General features: G+C 40.7%; 1 protein-coding gene across 7 annotated transcripts in view; it reads left to right on the forward strand.

The window, feature by feature from the left end:
• The window catches only part of LOC118418994 (probable protein phosphatase 2C T23F11.1), a 19,315-nt gene extending 8,534 nt beyond the window's left edge, over positions 1-10,781 (forward strand). For 3 of the 7 annotated variants that reach the window (XM_035825191.1, XM_035825190.1, XM_035825189.1), the window contains exons 2-9: positions 5,196-5,384; positions 5,916-5,981; positions 6,172-6,237; positions 7,298-7,371; positions 7,696-7,837; positions 8,041-8,124; positions 8,489-8,634; positions 8,996-10,781. In XM_035825191.1, the coding sequence (XP_035681084.1) occupies positions 5,198-5,384; positions 5,916-5,981; positions 6,172-6,237; positions 7,298-7,371; positions 7,696-7,837; positions 8,041-8,124; positions 8,489-8,634; positions 8,996-9,193 (963 nt within the window). In that variant the 5' untranslated portion in view covers positions 5,196-5,197 and the 3' untranslated portion in view covers positions 9,194-10,781. Of the gene's footprint in view, positions 1-2,228; positions 2,449-2,667; positions 2,809-5,195; positions 5,385-5,915; positions 5,982-6,171; positions 6,238-7,297; positions 7,372-7,695; positions 7,838-8,040; positions 8,125-8,488; positions 8,635-8,995 lie in introns of those variants that run through there. The other 4 variants (XM_035825187.1, XM_035825186.1, XM_035825185.1 and 1 more) reach the window with 4 other exon arrangements.
• Positions 10,782-13,532: the final 2,751 nt, after the last annotated feature.

Genomic DNA, 13,532 nt, shown 5'->3' on the forward strand with positions numbered 1-13,532 from the left:
TTGGGGTCCAGTCGTGGGTTCTGAGTGGTGCGGTTGTACATAGCAGCGAAAAAGTGCCTTTTGTGGGGATTGACTAATCGTAGTTTGTAATTGCTATAAAAAAAGTTTCTACGTATAGTTTACATTGGCAATTTTTTCCCACGATATAGGGTAAATGTGCTCGACAAAGAATGAAAAATCTGCTGAAATTTCACGTAGCTTCATTATGAGCGCGCCCATTTAAACCACGAATTATAACATAGAAGTCTATGGGAAGAAGAAACTCATCAATGAGACCTTAAATAAAAATGAAAAATATTCATAAAAAATCAAGGAATAGCACTGGAGCAAAAATTTGAAAAGGGTTTATAACCGGGCGCCACCCCGCATTTTTTGGCTGCAGATTACGCCGTGTACCTATTTCCGTTACCATGGTAACGGACGGGTCTACATTTCCAAGGGGCGTTACTATTGTTATTTTTCTTGTATCACACTCTACTGGATATAGAAGCCATTTGAAAGAGGACTAAGGTTCTAAAGCTATCTTTCTTGAGGCAAACTACATCCAAGTTATTTTTTGCAATCGCCGCCTTCTCTCGAACGCCCCTCCAACCCCCCCCCCCCCAAACCCCGGGCTAGGCGACACCTATTAAAGGCCAATCAGAAAGGCTCAGTTCGGCTTGCCCGCCTCTGGTATAAGGGAGCTTGAAACGCAGCTAACATTAATTTCTAGTCGTTAAGCTCTGTTTTGACTTTATGAGCTATAGTACCTTCACCCGATCCTCTATAGAACCGTTTATTTTACGTAGAAAGATCTGGATGAATCTCGTCGTGCCTGTCGTGCTGATATCCCTTACACGACTATTCTCTGAGATATATTCCAATTAAACAAAGACAAAGTCACAAAGAGAACACTACTCAGTCAAACTCATACACAGACTGATCTAATGAGTCTTTGCGACACGTCAAAAGCGTCAGTTTCGACGCCTTTGCACTTTGGCCTTTGTCCGCCGCTAGGTGGCGCTTTCATGCCTATCATGATCTCGTACTTAATTACCTCCCAGAGGCTAATTCATTAACGTAAGACACCCAAACTTTCAGAGATGATGAAGAAAACGACATTCTTTCTTTTGATAGATTTTTTCAATAATACATTAAACTTAAGGTCTCATTGATGTATTACTCCGCGAGTGGACACCCTAAAAGAGATCCGAGCCAAAAACTGAACGGCTGTATAGACGCATGTTTTTAGCGGTGAGAAATTCCCTTTTAGCCAGCGGAACTGATATCAAAAGTTAGATTGGTGAAGTTTTGTTTCTAACTGAAGAAATAAGCAGGTAAAGTTTGGCAGCCGCGCGCTAGATCGGAGGTACACAGTCGTGGGTTCTGAGTGGTGCGGTTGTACAATAGCAGCGAAAAAGTGCCTTTTGTGGGGATTGACTAATCGTAGTTTGTAATTGCTATAAAAAAAGTTTCTACGTATAGTTTACATTGGCAATTTTTTCCCACGATATAGGGTAAATGTGCTCGACAAAGAATGAAAAATCTGCTGAAATTTCACGTAGCTTCATTATGAGCGCGCCCATTTAAACCACGAATTATAACATAGAAGTCTATGGGAAGAAGAAACTCATCAATGAGACCTTAAGGTACAGCTTTTTGTGCTATAAAGACTAGGTTGTTGCATGGCAGTGTACCTGTAGATGGAGTCAAAGTAGAATACATGATGCTGTACAAGAATGTTCATTCATAAAGGTATGAGACAAGCATAGAATAAGAACCCGTTGAGCCAGATTTTTATTTGTGGTTTGTCTGACACCCACAGCTCAGTCATCACTCTCTTCCTGTGTGGACCCAGACAGTCTAATTTCAGTAGCTGACATATGAGACAATGTTAGATGTACGTGTATCTCCCATAGCAATAGTAAATGTATTTGAAACTGTATCAGTCAAACAATCACTATTTAAAGCTCTGGATGCACGGCCAGTGCCAAGTTTATACCCAGATTTTTCCAGTAACACCTTAAAATAGCCCATTGAGGATATGATGTGAAATTCATCTGCCTCTGGTATGAAGAACGGGTTGTGTTACTGGTGTGTTTCCGGGAACACCCCCGCGCGACGTCACAAGTTTTCTTTGCGCCATAACGTCACAGCCAAATCTGTCCCATCTCTGGGGACACAGCCCCCTTATTTGGAAATAAGCAGAATTTATTTTGTAGGGTGGGACAGGATCGTCATGAAGTCCCACCCTATAATCTCCCGTATAAAACGCTGCCCAACGTTCAGACCAACCATTAACCAAAAAGACGAGACCAAAGCTTTCTGTGAGACCAGCGGTAGAACCAGCCCACGCCAGCCTAGTCATGCCGCCCGTCGCTGTTGAACCATTTCAGCATTATGATGATGATTTCCTGTCGTCTCTGCGCTTTTATAACTACTGCCATGGATCGTTCCGAGCCATGCTATGTATGTACCGTCTTTCCTTTCTTCCTTTCTTATATGTGACCATGACGCTCTGTCGTCTGACTGAGTCTCTTTAGGAGCTGACCGCCAGTTTGGGTATAATAGGACCAATACATATTTGTGCAATGGCATCCACCCCTACTGCCCTTTCAAAACCATTTTTATTGTGAATTCTGATTTCTAAGAACTGATATTGTACCCATATATTTGGTACTGCGTAGCTACTGTATCAGTGAGTGAGCGCTGGATGTTGCATGCTTAGTGTCATGGTGCATGTAGGAGTGTTTCGGTCGCTGTGCTGCCAATATCTATGGTTATCTGGTATCTTTGTGTTCAGGAGAAGGTCCAGGAAGCATCGTTGTGGTAAGGCTATCTAAAGAATGCTGTTATCAGTGTCATAACAGTAGTTGTTGTGACGAATAGACCATAAATTGTTAGGATCCGGGATCGGCAAGGAATGTTGGTACGCTGTATTTCATTTTTTAGTCTGTTGGGAGTGCCATATTTCAGTGGTTTGGTTTTAACAACTTTTATTCCAGTTTATTATCTTACCGTGTTTCCTCTTGTCACAAATGTTTCTGTATGGTTTGATTTTTGTTTACAGTGTCGCTCATTGTCCCGCTGTTGTGTGTAGATAATATAATGGCTGATGCAATGCTAACCTTCAGTAGGATCCTGTTCAATGTCATTGTCATCGAATGACAGACTGATGGCTGTCACGTCACGTCAGCCCATATGTAAACAAACTGCTGATGAGAATCCCCACTTCCCTCCAAATTTAATCATCATTTCTGAGTTCTGCCATTAAGAGAGTATCTAATCAGTGAGTGGCACTTAGAAGATATCATGTTCAAGGTCACAGAGGTGAGCGATGGTTCTGCACCAGGAAGTGCCAGGATATTCTCCTCCAACAGGATTTAATGGGTTGTTGAGCCTCTCAATGGCAGCTATAGCTATTGGCTGCTATATCAGTAACAGTAAGCTGTTCAACACTGATTGCTTCAGGGCACTTGTGTCACACAGTGTGTATAGGATTTCTCTCTTCTCTGATCCCATCTCATAGATCCATTGAAACCATTCTGAAGCAGCAAATATATGATTTACATTTATATTTTATAACAGGTATGGTAAGGCTATCTATATATCTATATGCTGGATGAAAGTTATAACTGAAATTCAAAATATTTATAACATTTCTCTTGTGATTTTACTTGCAGTCTAAAAGTAACCCGTACATTTGTAGATTTTATCCATTAATGGGTAAAATCTTAAAGTAAAAACTTAACAGGATTTTGCTTATTTCGTACATCTGCATTTATCAGTGTTCAAAATTCATCTAGTTGAAATTTAACTGATAGTGAAAAAATATATGGTGTTCAATGACTGGAAATCATAGCTAGCCAGGTGTATATTATCTGCCCTGTTAAATCAGCAAATATTCAGAGCATATCTATGACATGAGATCATTATCATGTTTATTGTGCAGTTATCTAGATTGGCCTGGGGAAACTATATCCATCTTATGGACATTTTGTACTTAAATCAGAATCCGGTAATTCCTAAACAAAGACAGCCACTGCTCATGCATGTTATCTACTAGTAGATGTTCTTGAGTTATTTCTCTAAGCCTGTGCTGATGAAAGATTCTGCTGCCAATTACGGAGCAATCTTAACAGGTTGACTTGATAGGATGCCTCCAAGCAATTACGAAGATGAAGATGATGAAAGCTGCAGGGTTGTGAAGATGAGAGGCTAGGGATCACAGTAACAGATATCCCCAAACATTTAGTGCACAGACCTGCAATTATTCTGCCAGTCTAATCACCAAACCTGGAAGGGCACTCAACATGGGACTTCGTTTGTTGAAATTGGAACTGATATACGTATTCCTTAAAGTTAAACCTTGAGTGGCCTAAGGGGCATGCTGATTAGGTCAGGGGCATAACACAGTGCTTGTGCATGTATTTGAAGCAAACATTTTGGGCTTAGTTATAAAGTGTTATAAATCGTTGAAGAGATTCAAAATAGTTTTTCAAAATCTAGATATCTTAAAATTTGTTGTTAATATTAAGGCTTTTTGTACTGAAGGGTTGAAATTCCCCAAATACTAAATAGTTTTTTTTTTAAACGTGAAGTCAGCAGCACAGGTAGAAATTCCAGCCATCACACTGACTGACAGCGGCCATCTTGAAGTTGAAAGAAATCTTGCAATCTATTCTCAAGTCCCAAGATCAAAACAGCTGCATGTTGACAAATGATCATTCTACACATATGAACATTAACAATTGCACTAGTCTTTTTTTACCCTTTTCCTCAATTTGAATTTTCATATTCACTGATATAAGGTGAATACATTGTTTGACTACAGTAGTACAATAATGTTCTCTACATCTGTTGTGCTAATTATGGCACAAAGTTCAAATGATGACAAATATTTGAATGTTAGTTCTATAAATATTAACCTTCAATTATGCTACACAGCCATATGTATATACAGACTTTGTCAGAAGGCCACTTCCTCCATACTAATTAGTTTATAAACGTAATATCAGATCTTGGTCATTTGGTCACATTTAAGTGATTATGGTCACGTGGTACGATGATGTCAGCAAAGATGGCATCACCAAATGTCTATAGGGAACTTGTGAACATAGCAGGGGATGGGAGTGTGAAAATCAAGCAGGCGTGTAAACACTTTATAACTGCAGTGTCACATGTTGCTGACGTGGTTCTCTCTGCTGTTTCTGCAGACATGGGGCAAACGTTGTCGGAGCCGGTCACAGCCAAGGAGACGAGTAGTGCAGCCAACAGTGTGGTGATGGTGGGGTCATCATGCATGCAGGGATGGAGGATAAACATGGAGGACGCACACACGCACATCCTCTCACTTCCCGAGGACAAAGACGCTGCTTTCTTCGCTGTTTACGACGGACATGGAGGTGAGAGATTTTTTAAGCGTCGTGTGTAATACCGCTCTCTCTCTCTCTTTTTCTCTCTAAGATATGTAATAATGAAACAAGATGTGAGAAAAAAAGCATCAGTTTCAGTTTCATCATCTTCAGTAGCTGTGTTTAGGCATCCAGACTGATTTTCGAACATTGTGTACAGCAGACAGTGAAGGCTGAATATATTAAGAAGTAGATATGAACATGATTTGGACGCTTTTAAGTCTTATCCTTGAGACTTTGGTCAACCTTGTAATTCCAATCTTCGTATTAGACTCCAGCCCCCTAAGAATGCTAAGAAGGAAAGATAAATCATGTAAAGAATCCTGTAAAATGTTTTTTGTATGTTCGCTTTAGTTTAAGTGTAAGTTTTACTCTCTGCAGTGTATTTGAGCATCTCTGAAAGATAATGTGGCAGTATGAATCATATTTATTTATAGTACATGTGTATACCCTTGGACATTATTAGCCTTGGTCATTTATCATCCAAAAGTGTGATGCATAAATCCTTCTGCTGTTCCACAGGGGCCAAAGTAGCACAGTATGCTGGATCACATCTGCACAAGAAGATTGTCAAGCATCCATCATACAGTAAGTCATTCAAATCTAATGAAATACCGGTAGATCAGAAAACTGTATTTTTGTCTTGTAGTCATATTCTTGACACAAAAATCGTAGCCATCCGTTTCTGAGAACAGCTAAGATGGTACAATGTACAATGTGTTCCCTTTCTTTTCAGCAAGCTGTATTCCAATCTGAATTGACTCTGTCTTTTTTCCAGAAGTAGGTAAAGTAGAAGATGCCATGAGAGGAGGCTTCCTTGAGGTGGACACAGATATGAGAAATGGTACGTCTGACCATCAGATATACTTGTACCTGACTTCATCGTTATCTCTGATATGTCAGCTTCCCTACCCCCTTACTGTGGTGTGTGTCAGACTGGCAGTTGTGGTGCATGATCTTGAACATCTTTATTAGCCTTAAATGTTGGTTTATATTCTTTGTCCCATGGATGAAAAAAAAATTAATCTTTGGATGCACACAACATATTTTTTTGTAATTTTTCTTCATGATACCATTGATGATTCTAAAATCATCTGGATTTTGGCCCTTTTCTGCTGGTATATTCCCTTTCATTGCTCTTAAAAATTGCTCTTGCAAGCTTGGACACTTTTGAGCTGTATGTCAAGTGTGCAGCAGGGGATACCAGAACAAAAATGTGCACAATTTGCTGAAGGTTAGAAGGAGACAGAAGGCTGTTGGCAAGGTCTTCGTCTGAACCATTTTTCTCTAAATCTGTCTTGCCTTAGTTTTCCACAAATTCCCTTTCACATCAATAATGCATTAGCTGGCCCCAAGTGTTCATCCCAATAGCGCGAGTAGCAAGTTAGACGGTGCAATTAACGTCCTCAAAGGACTGAGGTTTGCAGGGGTGCCTGTTTCATAGATGGCTCCAGTAACTGTCATTGGCATTTTAGCTGGCTGGGAGCCAGAAACTTGACTTAACTGGGCTAGCTATCCCTGCTAGTGGTTTCAATAGGCACTTCTACCCCAGGCAGTGACATATTACCAATTTAACAGGTAGTTGAGCAGTAATGGCTTCTTGTTTGTTTTCCACATTGTCTGATAATGCAGATCTATGGGTGTGTTTGCCTTCCTGTTTGCCCTATGAGAGTGTAAATGGAAGAATGATTGGTTACATAGTCTTTGTAATTGTTGACTTTGGGATGGACCAGTAGAGATCGTGGCGTGTGTTATGTGTGCGTGTGCTAGTGTTATTGCAAATGATTGATAAGGGGTCAACAGTTATGTTTTCTGTAGTCCTGTATTTTTGGGAAGTCCACCAGTGTATTTTTGTGTGTTTTCTTCCTGCTGTATTCCTCACCTGTTCTTCTTGTTTGTTCCAGACGAGTCGATGAGGGATGAACTAGCAGGGTCAACTGCAGTCACAGTTTTACTGAAGAATAACAAAATCTATTGTGTAAGTACCTCTCTCTTAAATGTGTTAAATCTTTTTATGTGAAATATATATCAAGCAAACAACTATGTTTGTAGTGATGATAAATGCAGGTATAGCCAATTGGAAACGCATTGAGAGAGCCCTTTTCTGATTAAGTCATTAGAAACCATATATTCAATATTTCTGAACGTATATATTAATTATGTCTAATTTACTACTAGTAATGAACAAGCCGGCGGGCAAACTGGAGGCTAATCCATAGTGTGACGTCGTTCATCTCCTGGGTTGTTAGTGTGATGGAAGCTAGTTTGTTTCATTGACAAACATTTTGTGTTTATTTGACAGGGTAATGTCGGAGACTCCAGATCGATAGCGAGTGTGCACGGGAAGGTCCAACAGCTGTCCTTCGACCACAAACCCAGTAATGAGGGGGAGACCAAGAGAATCATCGCTGCGGGGGGATGGGTGGAGTTCAACAGGGTCAATGGTCAGTCCTACATTTTTTAGTTTACAGTTTTACTTTATTTCTTTGTATCCTGTGACTTGCAGCTCTCTTTAGCCATATTTATCATTGTTCCATGTACAACAGGTGGAGACCTGTAGATTTATTTGTGAACTGCCTTTCTGAATCTAAAGTGACAAGGTTCTCAATGGTTTAGTGCTTAACAGCATGTTGTCTGTTGCCCACAGGTAACCTGGCCCTGTCCAGAGCTCTGGGGGATTTCGTTTTCAAGCAGAATGACAAGAAGAAAGCAGAGGAACAGATAGTTACTGGTAAGTATGGCACCTCACATATATAGGTGTTGACATGTGCTTCTTTTATGCTGAATAAGTTACTGCCAATCAGTGCCAGTGTGTCAATTGTCATTACTTATGTATTTTCATCTGTCACTATGTTGACTCGCCAATATCAGCTATACTATCAGAGAGTCAGTGTAATGTATTTTCATCTGTAAATAAAGAAGAAGATGAACTTAATTGCCAGACAATTGTAAAGGATACAATGTGTGGCAACTTGTACATACAACATATTCCAACTATACAAGTTGAAGTTGCTATTATCTAACAGTTCTAAGGGACTAGATAAATAGATACTCCTTTTCTGTGTACTAACGCCATGTTTCCCCGCGGCCCCCAGCGTACCCAGATGTGGTTGTGGAGGACCTGACAGCAGAGCATGAGTTCCTGGTGCTGGCGTGTGACGGGATCTGGGATGTCATGTCCAACCAGGAGGTGGTGGACTTCATCAGGACCAGAATAGCCCAGAAAATGGAGCCACCTGAGGTGAGGCAGCAGGCTCTTAGCCTGGCATGCGTCATGGTGTCCTTTGGACGCTTCTTTTCTTAAGATAACAATAAATTGGACACACCAGACGCCCATACACTGGGGAGCAGATCCTCTGACAAGCATGAAATTTTGATTGACCAGGGATGCCATTAGCTATATATAGGTCATTTACTGTGATCTCTTTTATCAGTGATTGTGGCCCTCAGGATACCTTAGAATGCACAATTTTAACTTTAATTCTCAACAACTCTACACCATGGAAGGTGTATGCTCTCAGTAGTTTCTCAGTATGTAGAATTCTCCATCCATACTTAATCTTAGTCTTCACATTTTTGTCTTTTTTTTCTTCCCTGTTCAGATTTGTGAAGAACTGATCAACAGATGTTTGGCACCAGACTGCCAGATGGGGGGCCTGGGCTGTGACAACATGACTGTCATCATCGTTACTCTGCTGCAAGGAAAGTCGTACGATGAACTAGCCGAGAAGTGTGCCTTGCCCAGTATGGCAGTTCCGTCCAGTCCAGAAAACGGCGCGGGATTTTCGGACCTCAGATAGAAGACCTAGATAGGCGCTGTAGATAGAGATCGGATCATTTGTTCGGCAACCGCCTGACATCACTTACATGTACGAGAAAATTCTCTTTTCTCTCAGATTTGTTGGTACATTGAACTTGTGGGTGCTAAGCCTCACCACCTAAGATGATAATGGGGGTTACTTACAACCATCAGGAAGGATTGTGGCATAGACTTTATGAAGGTAACCGTATAATCACACGTGTGTGTTGGGCTCCGAGATTTGATGCATTGTATGGTTCCAGGGATAACTGTTAGGGAGTTGACACAACAGGATGTTGGTTGCCCTGCACTAGCGACCTCTGTACATAAGTTTATACCCATATTAGGAAAAGGAGACCAAAGATTTTGGGATGGAGTCAGCCAATCGGTGCCTGTTATGGTGTGATGGGATAGGCAATGTAAAGGCAGCCATCACTATGGTAACCATTACTATGGTAACCATCACTATGGTTTCAACAGGTAGAATGACCAATTTGTGCTGGTCACAAAACTGCAACTAGGGAAGTTCCTACCACCGAGGGGTTTCATTGTGTTCAAAATGATGTTTTGTACTTGTTCGACACAGAGTTTCTCTGCAATGTAAAGTAGTGTTGCATTCCATTGTAAAAATAGATGCTTGGTTATATGCTGATGTAGAAATGAACTTAAAGCACCATGACTTGCAAGGCCTCTTTGGATATTTTGAAATCAATGTTGGTGGTAGAATGAATGTAGTTAACTGTATGACTGAAATGATGGATTGTGAGGACAGTGGACAGAAACAGTGCAAATGAACACCTTCAAAGTCTACATTACATGCCACATGTCCATTTGTGATGTAGATATTATAGATAGTACTGGTGAAGAGGGTAGTTTCAAATCGGAAAGCATACACTAAGGATGCTTTCCTCGTAACTGGTATTAAGAAATTCCAGGTTTTGAGTCCAAGTTTTTTTTCATAGCCTCAAGTTCAAGCCTCTGGGGTTTTAACAACCTCAGAGTAAAACTAAAAGAGAAATGACTTTAACAGGTTGTCAGTCTTCCAACCATTTTCCTCATATGTGAAACCTTTACTTGAAGCACACTGTTGTGAGCATGTAACATGCTGGTAATGCAATGAGCCATGGATGTATTTTTGCTTGCAGAAGTATACCAGGCAGTCATCAGCCATAACTGCTAATTGTGCCCTCTACCAATTGACTTCTGTACTGCAGCAAAAGGCAACTTACTAAGATTTCTGATCTCCAAAACCATGAGTTACACATTTGTGCTGTCAATAGTTTGTTGTACAAGCTCCATTTATGCTGTGATATCTGAATTTGTTGTGGAGCAAAAAAAAATTCTATGATAGAAGATTGTTGTTGTTTACTTGTAACCAAGATTCTGTCTCAACTTTCAAGTTGCAAATTTAGCTATCATTTAAATCATTCTGTTCTGTTAATATGTGTATTAATCCTGCTATGGCAAAGGTGTTTTGTTTTATGAAGGCTTTTCTTGCAACTGTCAGATAAGTCTTGACTTCAAATTCCAGAGTTTTAGGTGGAAATTTTCCTGTACTGTTGTAGAGAAATAAATCTATGAAATCTCCAGCAATGGTGTATTTTTTCCATGATAGACTGACAGAGTACCCTGACAACAGACCTAAGAGTTTCCTTGTTCCTAATCTCTAAGCAGATCCTATGGTAGTTAGCATAAGATAGCATCAAAAGCTGACAGAGGAGTGAAGTCGGCCTAGGAGCATGTTTGGCTACTAGAGCATACTTTACGCACTCCTTAGCCAGCTTCACTCTGCCAGCTTTTGATATCTTTTGATATCTTATGCTACCATAGGATCTGCTTAGAGATTACATTGTTCCTGATTATCCAGGTGCCTTCCTCATAAGGCTTCTGTCGGCACAGATAAGATAGATCAAGTTGCCTGGCCTGGATGGCATCGATCCCTCCTGAACACTGGCCCCTATGAGAAATATAAGGCCTTAGCCAGCTTCACTCTGCCATCTTATGCTACCATAGGATCTGCTTAGAGATTACATTGTTCCTGATTATCCAGGTGCCTTCCTCATAAGGCTTCTGTCGGCACAGATAAGATAGATCAAGTTGCCTGGCCTGGATGGCATCGATCCCTCCTGAACACTGGCCCCTATGGAGAAATTATAAGGCTGGTTTATCTCATCCAAGAGCCAGACCATAAAATGCTGTTTGCCCTTGGGATTAAGACTAAATGGAAGGATAGGAGACTGGCTAACAATTTATAGATGAAGGTTAGATGCTCAGGTAATGAGATAAGCCACATAGCAGTTTGATATGATTTAGGAAGCAGATATTTCAGGTAGTACAAGTATCCACTACATTCCTTCAGTGACAAGCAAGATTCTGAGAGCAGGCTTTAGCAAAAATTAGGAATTGATACGCAAAATTTTAGACGGTCTAGTGGGAAACAAAAATAAAGTGAAGACAAGGTTGATGCTTATTCATTTGTCAAGTAACTCCTTTTGTTTGAGTACAGAAGCTTATGTTGTTCGCGGGGATGGGAGGGCTAGGTCCCAATTGCCGGAAAGTTTGAAAAATCCTTTCGAGGATGGGACTGTGACTGACCATATTTACCTGCATGCAACCTTTCAGTAAGGCATAGTCAAGTGTTCTGATTTAAATTCAGTTGGAGCACCTATTCTTTCAGAAATGCCAACTGCATTGCATGGCTACACATTTGTACAAAATGTACTATCAACGTGCAATGGTCGTTTTGTGTCCAGACAATTCCTAACCGATTAGCCAGGAGCGGACACGTATTCGACTATGAATCCAACTGGCTATAGTATGGCAGCTCACTCCGTTAAAGCAGCTGTCAAAGAGAAACTATTACGAGTTCAGAAATGAAAATCGGCATGTAACCCATAGAGACACTTGTTATAATACATGTGTAATTTCAGCGTCATACTGTACTTTAAGGTTGATCAGATCTACTGGAACTGATCGTCTGACAAAGTTCCAAGGGTGAGGTCATCTTCAAACCAATTTAGGGTAATCAATTTAGTTGCGCACAATAATCTTAATTAAATTAAAAACAAATTGAAATATTTCAATCTAAAGAGGATGAATACCTTTACCTTTATGCCAAATTTCAACTCAAAAAGAGCCTGTTATACTTTTTGACTCACCCCCGTACGTTTCTCTAGCACGATTTGGCGCTATGACGGTACCCCAATATAAGACGCAAAAGTCCACCCTAGCCCCCAAGATAGTTAAACCGTTCAGGATTATCTTCCAATGGCAATGAGACATATTGCAATAAGAAGTTCGACTAATGAGAGAGTGGCTGTATGTCCCCCCAATATTTGCATGTTTATGTTATTATTTTGCATTTCTACGTTTTGAGGGACCATGGGATTGGTCTATATACTAATCATCAAAAGTGTGGGTGCTTAAAATATGCTCCAGTGGAGCAGTGACCTCACCTGCGTACCAGACGACTTGTACTCCGCTGTTTGTCCCTCACGCGGTAGGAAGATGAAGTTGTTGGTGGTGCTCGTCCTTCTCGGCGCCGCTGCTGCGGACACCCAGGCCTGGTGGTCCTGGTTAAGCAAGTCTGGTGTCGATGACAGCACACCAGGTAAAATAACTTGCGTATTTTTGTCGTATTTCCTTTTTCAATCTTTCACTGCATCTTCCTTTTCATCAAGGAGCTCCTTGTTTTCATCAATGAAATTGTTTCAGCAGTTTTAGCATATCTTGAATCCTGTGTTGAGCATAAATTATACACCACACACGACCAAATTGTACTTTTGTTCAAAATGGTTATGCCTTACAAAGAACGTTTTGTTGACTTGTCTTCGTTTCCACACTACAGGGGCAACATGGGACGGCTTGAGAGGTAAAATCACTCTTCCACAATCTTTCCCGAATGCAGAGTGCTAAGCAGAGAAAGCAGCATGTACCATTTTTAAAGTCTTGCCAAATTGTTATGACTCGGATGTGCGCATGGTTTTAGTAACAAGTAATAGGTAAAAATAAACATGGGAAAATAATACTAAGAAACTAACAATTCAGCGTTTTAGTAAAACGCTATCATTTACATATGAGTGTATGCAAAGAGTCCAGTGTGGTTGGTGTGACTGCAGCATCTAGTCACCAGGACGCATGTGGGACAGAAATGTGATTGTTGATGACTTTGTACATGGTTGTGAGTCTGGCGTTCTTCCTGCGGGATTGTAAGGACTGCCATCCCAGTTTTGTGATAAGGGCGGACACAGAGTATGTATGTAGGTAGTCGTACAGGGCCTTTCGTCGCTAAACAATCTCGACGCTACTGACCTGGTCCAATGTGTGCGGGTCCCCAACAC

This window comes from Branchiostoma floridae, chromosome 7 (genome assembly GCF_000003815.2).
Source record: "Branchiostoma floridae strain S238N-H82 chromosome 7, Bfl_VNyyK, whole genome shotgun sequence".
NCBI classification, from domain to species: domain Eukaryota; kingdom Metazoa; phylum Chordata; class Leptocardii; order Amphioxiformes; family Branchiostomatidae; genus Branchiostoma; species Branchiostoma floridae.